Source organism: Biomphalaria glabrata, chromosome 11, assembly GCF_947242115.1.
Source record: "Biomphalaria glabrata chromosome 11, xgBioGlab47.1, whole genome shotgun sequence".
NCBI lineage: Eukaryota > Metazoa > Mollusca > Gastropoda > Planorbidae > Biomphalaria > Biomphalaria glabrata.
Genome location: NC_074721.1, coordinates 39,341,479 through 39,353,759, shown reverse-complemented (window position 1 = coordinate 39,353,759; position 12,281 = coordinate 39,341,479). Strand labels below are relative to the sequence as shown.

Below are 12,281 nucleotides of genomic sequence, written 5' to 3'. Positions count from 1 at the left end.
ATGTTGACATTAGAAGAAGAACGATTTCCGCCCAAGTCTAGAGCAGAAGTGAAAAGACTGTGCTAGAGATAGATGTTGTTATAATGTTTTTGTGATGTCCTGTGAATAAAAATCCTTGTCTCGTTGAGTCGTCTTATTTAAGTTATTACAATACATTTTGTATTCTTACACCTGTCCTTACATTATGTTATATGGATTTTGTATGTCAACACAGGTCCTTCAGCTACGTAATATAAATTTTTGCATTCTTACAGTGATCCTTACACTGTCATTGTGTTAGACGTTAGGTTCTATACATCCAATGACCTCACTGATCCGTTGACAAAAGTCATATACGAGAACTTTGTCAACATCTCGAGAGTCATAGAAGTCAATGGGACATATGTGCAGGTCATCTCTCTGAAGATGTACAGGAGTCAGGGGGACGCTGAACTTGATTGGCATTCCCTGCGTAAGTTGATAGTTTTCGATACTAGTAAACCTAGTTGATAGTTTTCCCTTCTCTTTATAATTTTTACAGCTCATTATATCAGCTCACTCTGTCTGTCCGTCTGTCTGTCTGATAAAAAGGTTGTAAACATTATTTCTGCCACATCCATTCTGGGATCAAGTTGAAACTTTCCACAATTATTCATTCTATAGACAAGAGATGAATAAATAAAAAATTCCCCAATGGGCTATGTTGCTGCACATTACTATGCATGTTGTATAAAACATGTTGATATTATGATCTAATTAATAGTAATATTTGTTATTGTAAAAATAAAAAATAGATGAGGAACTCGCAAACGTTTATTAAATTGGGCCCCGCAATAAGTGAAGCCGGCCCTTATCCATAGATTCATCACCTCAATATCTGACGTACTTTTCCCTTCAAAACTTGCAGCCCTACTGTTTTTTCAGTATCAGATTGTTTGGAACTTTCAACCAATTGAGCTCAGACAGACCAGATGAATCACTACGTTAAAAAAAACTACTTAAAGACCTACCTATTCAAAACGAATTTAAATTAATTTAATTTTTTTTTTTTTTTAAAACCAAGCTTAGAACAATTCAGTCTATCTGTCTGGTAAAAAGTTTGAACTTTGAACAAACTATTTCTCCCACACCCATTTTCGGATCAAGTTGAAACTTTGCAGTTTGCACAATTATTTATTGGCTAAGACAATTCATGAATCAATAAAAAATCAACCAATCAGTAGGCAATTAATTACCATAATTAATTATTTTGTTTTATATCGACAAGAGAAATTAATTCTTCAGTATTCAGAAATATGGCTACATAATTGAACACGTCATTTCTCCCACACCCAATCTCGGTTGAAACTTTAAACAATTATTTATTGTACCTAACAAAACTTGAGTCAACTAAAAAAAACTAAACAAATTATCATTTAATTATTGGTTATTAATTATTTTGCTCGTTATCGAAAAAAGGAAACAACTTCTGCATTATTGAGAGGTATGACAGTAATTGTTTGGTTCTTTCCCTTAAAAAATTTTAATAAAAAAAAAAAAAAAAAAAATTTACATTTTGCTTGTTTAATGTTTACTACGCTCTCAGAGCTCATTGATCCTTCATTGTGACTTTTGCGACATTAATAAGAGTATTGTTATTATTATTATTATTATTAAAAAATAGGTTTCTACATATATTTCACTTTCTGTACTTTTATCCAATCTGCACTTTGACAGCACTCAATGTATGCAGCGTTTACACAGACATTTGTCCACCAAGCCAAAAATGTTTAAACACAGACTTTGATCCGTTATGTTTAGGTAAGAAACGCTGTCTTATTTTGTCTTCCCATCCCATGCGCTTTAACTCTTTCTCTCTTAATTGACGATACCGTCGTTGATTCGACCTCAATAAATTAAATCATTGTTTGATTTTATAAACTTTGCTTTGTGTTTTATAAAAGGAGCATGCATTCCCCTTTAATTCTATACCAAATAAAACATTTTCTGATAACAAATGAAAAAGTTTCTAAAGTTTAATCATAACAGAGTAGTGAACTAGCAGTGAGCGTCAAAACATAGAAAAAAAATTACGGAGAGAAAGAGTTAAAAGACTTAACAATGAGTAGCTTATTTTTTTTTAAGCCAGTTTAATATGAATTCTTCCAAGACGCAAAACAACATATAATTCTAGTTCTATATATGCCAGTGGTTTGCTGTAAAACTCAATATAGCCTGTTTCTCAATAGCTTTAATATTTTGTTTGACTAACGCTAAAACATCCTTGAAAACATCCACCAAAAGATTACAAGCTTATCTTGTTTTTTTCCTTTCTTTTGATCAGATCCACGACTGGAGCAAGTTTCTGTCAGTCTTGCGCTCAAGCCACAGAATCTGTTGCCGGATGATCCATTCTTTTCTGTTTTTTACGCAGTAAGTTGTTTGAGACTCTGTATCAACCCACAATATTGAAAAACAATATATATATATATATATATATATATATATGTATATATGTATATATCTATATATATATCTATATATCTATCTATCTATATATATTTATATATTTATAGCTTTTATATAGCGCTACTTTCATGCTTATAGCATGCTCAGAGCGCTTTGGTCCAATCTCATTTGTGGACCAGTGGGGGGGGGGGGGGGGGGAAGGGGGAACAAGAAATTGGTTTTCCGTGCTGCCTTCAGTAAACACAACTCTGCTCGAGTCGGGTGTCGAACCTCGAGCCCCCTTCTAGGTAGCCAAGCCAAGCCAAGTTCAAGCGCACTTCGCCTCTCGACCACGCTTCCCACAATCTGCATTTATATAAGGTAAAGAGCCGCGCAATAACTGCCATATCCCAATACGGCAAGATTTATCTCCCTTTTCCTACAAAATCAAAATTAATTAATTACCTCTCGTTAATTAAATAATTGTATTGTTTTTTTTTTAATTGATTTATGTGTTGTCATCGAGATAGACAATGAGTAACTGTGGAAAGTTTAAACTGGATCCGAGAATAGGCAGCGGAGAAATAACGTGCACAGACTTTATACCAGACTGAGTGTGTTCATATAAGCTTTGTAAAAAAACAACAACTTCAGATTTAGATCTAGATTTCTAGATTGTAGTGACATAAAAAAACTGTCAGCAGCAGTTATCAACCTTTGGGTCACGATCCCATTGGGGGATGAAAGACGTACTTCCATGGCTCGCCTAAGACCATCAGAAATAAGGATTTTTGTTTGTCTATTCTAAAGTGTAAAAGTTAACATTGTACGAAGTTTTTTTTCCATTGGTAGCTAGCATATTACTTTTGATTGTTTTTTTTTTTTTTTTTTTTTATAAATTGTAATTCGAGGATAGACGAGTCAGACAACTGAATCAGAATGATTTCAAACATTTTGTCAAAGAATAAACATTTGTAACAGTTTTAAATCAATATAAGTTAATGCATAACGCTACTTTACGCTGTTGCGGAATCATAGATTATTATTTCCATGGTGAAAATATCCGCATGTTGTGACATAGTTGAAAAGCAATTTAGTTTATAATCAACAACTCGACATTGTTTTATAGCCTATGTTATTGAACGTAATATTTTCTTAGGGAACAGCCAATGAAAATGAATCTTGAACAAAGCCCGTTAGAAAAGATTAAATATTGCCCCGATTTTGAAATGGTATGGTTTTGCTTTAATGGATGACTGCCTGGTCGTGCGGTATGTGGGCTGGAGTGTTGTTCGGTCATCTCAATGGTCCCGGGTTCATACTAAATTCATACCTTGCCCGCTGTCAACCCTTGTCGTCCCGTGGGAGGCTTAAAATAGGAAGTAGATTATCTTCAACTCTAAAGGAACATCCGAAATATGTAAAACTAACAAACAATAGTTAAAGTTTCGATAGCAAAGAAAACAAAACAATGAGTCATTTATAAAGATCTTTTTTGCATGTCCGACTTTCGCGGAAGGGCTAAACGACAGATTAAAAAAAAATATATATCTTCAAATACGTAGATTCAAAATATTGGGCGAATGAAAACATCTACCTGAAAACATTTCTTGATGGATTATCTCACTGTCTTGCCGATATGCAATGACTTGGTGGACTGCTGTTTCAAAGTCTCTTTCAAAATTTCTACTACTCATACATGATTTTATAACCAGCAGGTTACGATCAATTTAGGCCAAGTTTAAAAGGAAAGATTGAATCGCGAATCTGTAAAGAATGCAACACATTTTGCATCAGGTAGCTTTCTGAAATTACACAAACAGAACTTGCATGGCGTCAGCACAATGCTAAGCTAAGACCAAAGCGACAAAATGAAGTCCTCGTTCCTAAAGGTGATGATGTGGAATTTATAGACGCGAGTGAAACCTGTGTTGATCGTCTTGAGAAATTTAGAAAATAAGATTGAAGCACCGAAAGAAGTCGAAACTTTTTCATCTTTTCTATCGATACCATGATGAAAAATGTAATTTAGGAAAATGAAGATTAATTTAAAAAAAAAAAACTTTTGAGAAATACAAAGGTTTACCTTGTTATGTTACTAAAGGGTGGTGGTGGTGGTTGGGAAGGGGGGGGGGGTATTAAGTTTTGTTACCATTTGTTACAAGGGGGGAGGGGTGATAAAAATGATTTTTGGGCGTTACGTAATATCCGAACGTTCCTCAATGGCCTTTTTGTTACCAAAAATCTGGCTACGAAAAAAAAAACAAAAACAACAACATTGTGATAAAAAAAAAAGTGAATATTTAGATCTCATCTAGTCTATGTGTAGATCTAGATCTAGATTCTAGATCTGTATATAGACGTCGTGAAAAAGATATAGTTTAATTACTATGCAGAGTTGAACTAGCGATCCCAAAGACACTTTCTGCATTCCTAACGAACATTTTTTTTCCTTGCATGAGTTGCATGGCAACATTTGACAGTTTGGAATTGGTATCATGATAATAAATAATCATCATCACCACATCATGGTATACATAATGATAATACACTAATAGTGTGTAATACAGTGCTTGATATCCCCTTCTTTGTTGGCATTTAGACCAATTAAGAAAATCCAACTCTTCTATTTTAATTTAAAAAAAAAAAATGTTAATATTCTTTTCTAAAAATTCAAACTCTTGCCATTTAAAATACATTACAGCCTAAATTTTAACTAGATTATTATGAATAGAACAATTATTACAATACATAGATCTCAGTATATAAATTAATCAGAAAAAACTCAGAAAAAAATAAGGATCTCTGTTGATCTATCATCTATTAGAGTTTAGAACTGTAGTGTAATATTTCACTATTGTCTTCATGTAGAAAATTTGTAGAAAAAGTTTGACTATGTGCAGACACCCCATTAATTTTAGTTTGGGTTAACATACATCCAATGAAACATGTTTTTTCCTTCCATATAAGCTATAATAGTATCAATCAGCTAAATTTGAACATAGTAGAAAAGTTACACTGATCCAGTAAAAGTTCAAACATAAATGTTATATAAATTATGGCATGACAACCCAAAAAAAACAAAACAACAACAACAGCAAACTTGTTACATAGATCAATCTGTTGCTGAAACGATAAAATGGAGCATGTGCAGCATAAAAGCCATAGTTCCACAGTAAACATTAATTGCAGCTGTCTGCAACAGTATACACAAATCAATAACATGTCTAGTTCTAGAAGATTCTAGACTAAGTTGTTGAGCACACCAGGAAAACTATGGCATAAGAAAGTAACAAAACAAAAAGGAAATGACAATTAATTCAGGCACCAACTACAGCAGCATGCCCAGCTTATAGCTAAAGAGGCTTTCAGCAGCACCTCAAACAGCCCAAGAGAGTTGACAACACTCATTGTGATAATCCACCAGATGATATCAAAATTAAATATCAATATTACACTACAGTGGATCCCTGGACACATTGGCATCATGGGAAATGAAAAGGCAGATAAGCTATCAAAGGAAGGTTCATCTATGGAACAACCAGATAGACCTGTTAACTACCTCACCCTAAGGTCAATGTTAGTCAACAATCACAAAGAGGAGTGGCTCAACCAATGGGCATCAGGAAACACAGGCAGAGCCATGTACAGAGAAATGACTACGCCTAACAAACTGGACAGTATTAACTTCCTCCCCCGCAAAGAACAATCTACAATCTTCCAACTAAGAACAGGACACACACCACTATTAAATTACCACCTGAACAAAATAAACTCCACACAACTACCCCTTTGCAGACATTGCGCCCACCCCTTTGAAACCGTAAACCATATCCTCTTTGAATGCCCCTCCCTAATCCACCTTAGGCAGACCCTACTTCCACTACAGCCCAACAAAACCAACACCCTTTACAGCAGTGCTGAACAGCTGAAGAAAACAGCACACTTTTTTTCCTTGGCACAGTCTGCAAAAGAGCTCACAGCTCAGCAGCAATAAAGCTGGCTAGAAGAAGAAAAAGAAGAAGAATAGCTAAAGAGGCTTTCAGCTGCATCATTAGCCACATGGAGAGGCACAGAAATGCAGAGCCTATCCCTTAGTATCCTTAGCCTGTATGACTAATGGATCAACCACAATGGATGAACCTGACCAGATGTCTAAGCTAAGATAAGATCACAGAATTTAATCATGTCTTAAGGTTATACAAATTACTTTTAAAGAGTCTAGTCTGTAAGCTAGATAAGATCTTTCTAATAGTATTCATGGATTAAATATTAATTCTTATTCCTATTACTTATATTAGATTTCAGATTCATTCCAAAAGGAAACAGAAGATTTTTTAGTGCCTGAAATTGTAAGTCTCAGGTAAGTCCAAAATCTCTTAAAAGTTAATGATGCTGAACAGTGAGACAAATCTGGATCTTATTATATTGCCGCCATATGGTTTTTGTATGATGAAATAACCTATCGTTTTGTTTACTAAAGAATACATTATATGAGCATACATTATTAATAATAAGACAACTACATACTGTGTTCAGAAAGAGCTCATGTTGTGATTTCTGTAATACTTACAACTAAAAATATGGTGAGATCTAGACAGGTGCACTACATATTTTAATATCATTTGTAGCTTGGGCACTTCTTCTTCCTGGTACTGTTCCCTGAAGGAACGTCTTTGCGAGCCCTGATAATTACATACATAAATAAAAGTTGAAACATTTTGTAATAATAGAAACATCTCTTGTAAGGATGGTAACATCTTTTGTAATATGAAAACATCTTTAGTAAGGTTGGGGATGTTCTCCAGAAGTAATGTATGTATGATGCATGTGCCTACGATAAAATTGTCAACACAATATCATAACTGTAATGATTACTGGTTTACATTTAGTACACAACCTTTTGTTTAAAATAAGAATATAAACTCTGGTTTATACTTAGTATATAGTTTTAATTTAGTTCCTGGTTTACCATAAATATTTTATACTTAAGATACACCAGTGCTTCTGTATTTTAAGTGTACAACAAATAATAAGTGTACAATTAGTTTATAAACATGGCAATAACTATATAACTAAATGCTCAATATATAAAGAAGTTCCCATTTCAGACCTTGCGGTCTATAGGGCAGATGATGTAAAGGTTATCTGTTTCTGTTTAACAAAGGTGTCATGTGGCCAGCACAACGACTAACCACCTTTACTTTTACCAAACTAATGTCAGGTACCCATTAGACATGGGGTGGACTCAGAGGCGCTAAAGATGCCGAAATTAAAAATCCCAGTCTTATTCTGGATTCGAACCTGGAAGCCCTGGTTCAGAAGCCAAGCACTTTACCACTCAGCCACTGCTCAATATATATATATATATATATATATATATATATATATATATATATATATATATATATAAAGTTAATTGTGATTTTCATGTTTGAATGGCTAATATCCACAATAAAATCTACAAACATTGAACTTTTTTTCAGCAATTGCTCCCTTGGGAATGAAACAGCATTGTGTGTCAACTTCACCATCTGGTTCAAGGTGAATGTCACTGACAGTATTGTCCACAATGTTGCCAACTTTTTAATAGATTTCCAGGACCACGTTGGACAGCTCATGGGAATCTTTCAGATTGTTGGTCCCATTTGGCTATACAATAGTCAGCAGGATATGGCCAGTGGAAACAATAAGCTGTGTAAGTAGTTCCTTAGTTGCTTTAGAAATTTGATACATTTCTTTGCAAAGAAAAATAATTTATTTTGCAAATAAATGCATTAGAACACTCTTAAATGCATCGCTATTATGAAAGCTTTGCTTATGTGATTAACTATTTAATTCATAACTAATGGTTATTATATTTTAAATATATGCAATATGATAATTTGCTATATTAATTCTTGACAATGTGGTAGATAAATACCAAAAAAATTACAACCAATACTACAAAATTGGCCACACTAACTTCAAATGCTTTGTCGTACTTAACCAAACTGCCATACTTAACTCTATTCTGTCTCCTCCTGGGCTGATACAGCAACATTCTCGAGGAATCACATTGTACTGCACTGTCCTGCCTGGCTGTTCTTAACTGAGCTCCTAACACACTTTGCCTCTCGTCCAGGAAGGCTTTCAATCACATGACCATAACATGGGTCATATTTGCGTGTAGTAGTAGTACTGTCCCTTGTTAATTGACAATCGTTGAACTGTGTCAATTGCCTGAGTCACGTGTGTCAGTAGGTTGCACACACATCAACCCTTTCGCTCTGCTACTGGAGTTACAACAATATGTTTGGTCTGAAAGTAGAGTTGAGGTGGGCATCCTGTTTTACCTTGAGCTTAGTATGTTAGTGTTTTAAAATGTAATAATAGAACTGATCTTTCTTTTAATTTTCATTAGTTATTAACTGGTGTGAAATCATCCACAATGCCGACTTGATGTCCTACTTCTGCCACCCTGGTGAGACAGACATTCTCTTGTGGGATCAAATAATGTGCAACTGTTCCAGTAAGTCATCACAGCAATCAATGTAAAGAATAATCATGAGTTACAAAAACTAAGTTAAATTTATTGATGCTTTAATTTGTAAATACATTTTCGTACTTCTTTGTTCTTGTCAGATAGAAACATGTCCTCATCACTGCCACCTAGTGCATCGCCATCAATGGAAATGTTCAGTGTCTCAGACCATCTCCTACCAAGTCTACCTTCGGATTTTTCAAGTGCGAGTAGACTTTCCATGTCTTCGCCTTTTTGGCCAAGTGACAGTCTGATGCCACCATCTAGCCCGCCACCATCGCTCAGCCCACCACCATCGTCTAGCCCCCCTCCATCATTCAGCGCTTCGTTACCGTCATTGTTGCCAATAAGCACTACAGTGTCTCCACCTCCAAGTATCATGGGCTTAGATTCATCCTTTTTCTTGCCTTCTCAATCATTAATGTCCAGTAGTAGTCCAATGTCTCCACCTCCAAGTATCATGGGCTTAGATTCATCCTTTACCTTGCCTTCTCAATCATTAATGTCCAGTAGTAGTCCAATGTCTCCACCTCCTAATAGCTTGCCATCTCAGTCATTAATGTCCAGTAGTAGTCCAGTGTCCCCACCTCCTAATAGCTTGCCATCTCAATCATTAATGTCCAGTAGTAGTCCAGTGTCCCCACCTCCAAGTATCATGGGCTTAGATTCATCCTTTATCTTGCCATCTCAGTCATTTATGTCCAGTAGTAGTCCAGTGTCCCCACCTCCTAATAGCTTGCCATCTCAATCATTAATGTCCAGTAGTAGTCCAGTGTCTCCACCTCCTAATAGCTTGCCATCTCAGTCATTAATGCCCAGTAGTAGTCCAGTGTCTCCACCTCCTAATAGCTTGCCATCGCAGTCATTAATGCCCAGTAGTAGTCCTATGTCACTACCTGTAAACAGTATGGGCTTAGACTCATCATTAAGCTTGCCATCTCAGTCATTCATGCCAAGTAGCAGCTCAATGTCTCCAGCTTCTAGCAGCATGAGCTATTATCCTTCTTCCAGCGTGCCTCTAAATCCTCCCATGTCAAGCAGCAGTTCTTTGCCTCTAAATTCTCCGTTGTCTAGCAGTAGTGCTATGCCTCTACCAAGTAGCCTTCCACCACTGTCGAGTAGCTATCAAATGCTACCATCAAGCTTGCCGCTGATGTCTAGCAGCTATCAAATGTCACCGTCCAGTTTTATACAATCGCCAAGTGTTCCCAGCATTCCACCTCCATCTTTTTTGACAAGCTCACAAGCACTTTCTCCAAGCAGCATCCCGATGTCTACTTCTAATGTGCTGCAATATCCAAGTGTTTCCAGCATTCCACTCCCATCCTCTTCAGCTAGTGGTGGCTCACTTCCTCCTTCAAGCACACCAGCACTCTCTCCAAGCAGCACCTCCATGTCATTGCCAGTTCAGTCGTCCTTGATGCCAAGCAGTGGTCCACCACCGTCCAGCAGTGGTCCACCACCGTCCAGCAGTGGTCCACCACCGTCCAGCAGTGTTGGCTCAACCACTGTTCAGACAGCTAGCTCTCCCCTTTCAAGCTCACCCAGCAGCCAAGCTTCTTCTTCTCTAAAATCAACCATTTCAAGTACACCTATTGTAACCATGACATCATCGGCAACAACCACAACTACCACCACTACTACAACGACTACCACTACTACTACAACAACAACTACTACTACATCAGGTAAGGCATTTGATTTGCTATAACTAAAAACCAATACTTCTACATTGTTACTAAATGTATTCAAATTGTATATGCACTTCTTTAAGTCACAAAAAGATTAAATAAAGTAATCAGTCTTATATGTTATGAGATCATCATCATTGTTAAACTTCATTTGCATGAGAGTCCAAAATTTTGCCTTTTGAAATCATGCTTTTTTAAAGAGATAGGCTTCCTTGACAAGTTGAAGATAACATTACCTTGTTCTCATCATAGTAAGGACACCATGGGTTAAAATAAAGCTAGAAACTTACAAGATGAGAACTGATTGGGGGGCTAAAGCGAGACCAATTAATATAGAAAGCCTAAACACTGACCTGAAATGCCATAACCTGTGGGCATTTTAGACCAATAGCTTATTGCCACATCACTTTTTTTTTACAGGTCAATTGTAAATAAGAAAAAAACCCATTAAAGTTTACATAAGATGACATGTCTTTAACCCAGACCATTTGTTATAGAAGGCTTGAACACTGACCTGAAATGCCATAACCTGTGGGCATTTTAGACCAATAGCTTATTGCCACATCACATGTCTGTACGTCGCGACAACGAGCTATCGGTCTAAACTATCCACAGGTTGTGACGTTGCAGGTCAGTGTTCAAGCCTTCTATAACAAATGGTCTCGGTTAAAGACATGTTGTCTTATGTAAACTTTAAAGTTTTTATTTTCCTAATTACAATTGACCTGTAAAATAAAAAAATCAACATTGATTATTTAAAAAAATGAAAAATTGCCTACATTTATGGATTTTGTTATTAAGCCAGATGAATTTTAATGGAATATAGAAGTTACCTGCCAAACAGAGAACAGCTATACTCTGTAGCACTTTAGATTGGAATTTCTAAATCTAACCAACTAATACATAGACATACTTTGAGTACCTTCATTCCTTAGGTTAGTTTAGAGAAATGAATGTTATTTCTTATTAATTAAACTAATTATGTTATGAGTCTATATTATGATAGCACAATTATAAAATGATCATCATTAATTGTTAACCCACTTTTTTCTTTTCCATCTTTAGATTTGTTAAAGAAACAAAGAGGTAATTTTGTCTTCTCTTTATGTTGTAATCTTATCTTATCTTAATGCACATTACAGATGTTCCTTCCAAATAAAAAAGATAATTAGATCACATGCATTAATGTGTTAATATATGTTAATTAGAGACTTCAACTCTGGGAAGTCCTCCGCTAAGTCATTGGTTTTGATATTAGTCTATTATCATTTTTATTTCAAAACATTTCCGTTTCTAGCTTTTTTAAATTTTTACACGTCTAAATTGAACTAAATCAAATAATTCTGATAGGCAAAGGTTAAAAATATTCTCAGTAAAATGATTTAATTACATGTTTTCAAAGTAAAATCTAAGATGTATTAATTTGAATATTTTTCATTGCTACATGTATAAATCAGGATTAGATCTATATAGTGTTTAAAAAAAAAGAGTTTCAACAACTTAGCCCACAGAGTGGTTGGCCCTTCTATCCTCCGTTTGTTTTCATCTTCTCTGATTTCTGTTGTCCTGAAAGGTGACAAGCTTTGTGTTCATTCCTTGGTGTTATTTTCATTGTCACATATACTTTCTCTTTTTTCTTTTTGCCTGGTACTGTACCAAGT

The 12,281-nt window shown here is 35.5% G+C and overlaps 1 protein-coding gene and 1 long non-coding RNA gene across 2 annotated transcripts in view; one reads left to right on the top strand and one right to left on the bottom strand.

The window, feature by feature from the left end:
* Positions 1-12,281, top strand: part of LOC106054962 (uncharacterized) — a 92,877-nt gene that overhangs the window by 20,164 nt on the left and 60,432 nt on the right. Inside the window, exons 4-11 of the mRNA XM_056004219.1 lie at positions 255-451; positions 1,696-1,779; positions 2,303-2,391; positions 6,708-6,769; positions 7,893-8,104; positions 8,810-8,917; positions 9,031-10,617; positions 11,686-11,706. Of these exons, the coding sequence (XP_055860194.1) occupies positions 255-451; positions 1,696-1,779; positions 2,303-2,391; positions 6,708-6,769; positions 7,893-8,104; positions 8,810-8,917; positions 9,031-10,617; positions 11,686-11,706 (2,360 nt within the window). The remainder of the gene's footprint in view (positions 1-254; positions 452-1,695; positions 1,780-2,302; positions 2,392-6,707; positions 6,770-7,892; positions 8,105-8,809; positions 8,918-9,030; positions 10,618-11,685; positions 11,707-12,281) is intronic.
* LOC129921703 (uncharacterized) lies at positions 3,915-8,798 on the bottom strand. The gene is made up of 3 exons (XR_008773689.1): positions 8,414-8,798; positions 6,980-7,091; positions 3,915-4,173 (listed from the first exon to the last, which is right to left on the bottom strand). It is a non-coding gene; the product is annotated as an uncharacterized LOC129921703 (long non-coding RNA).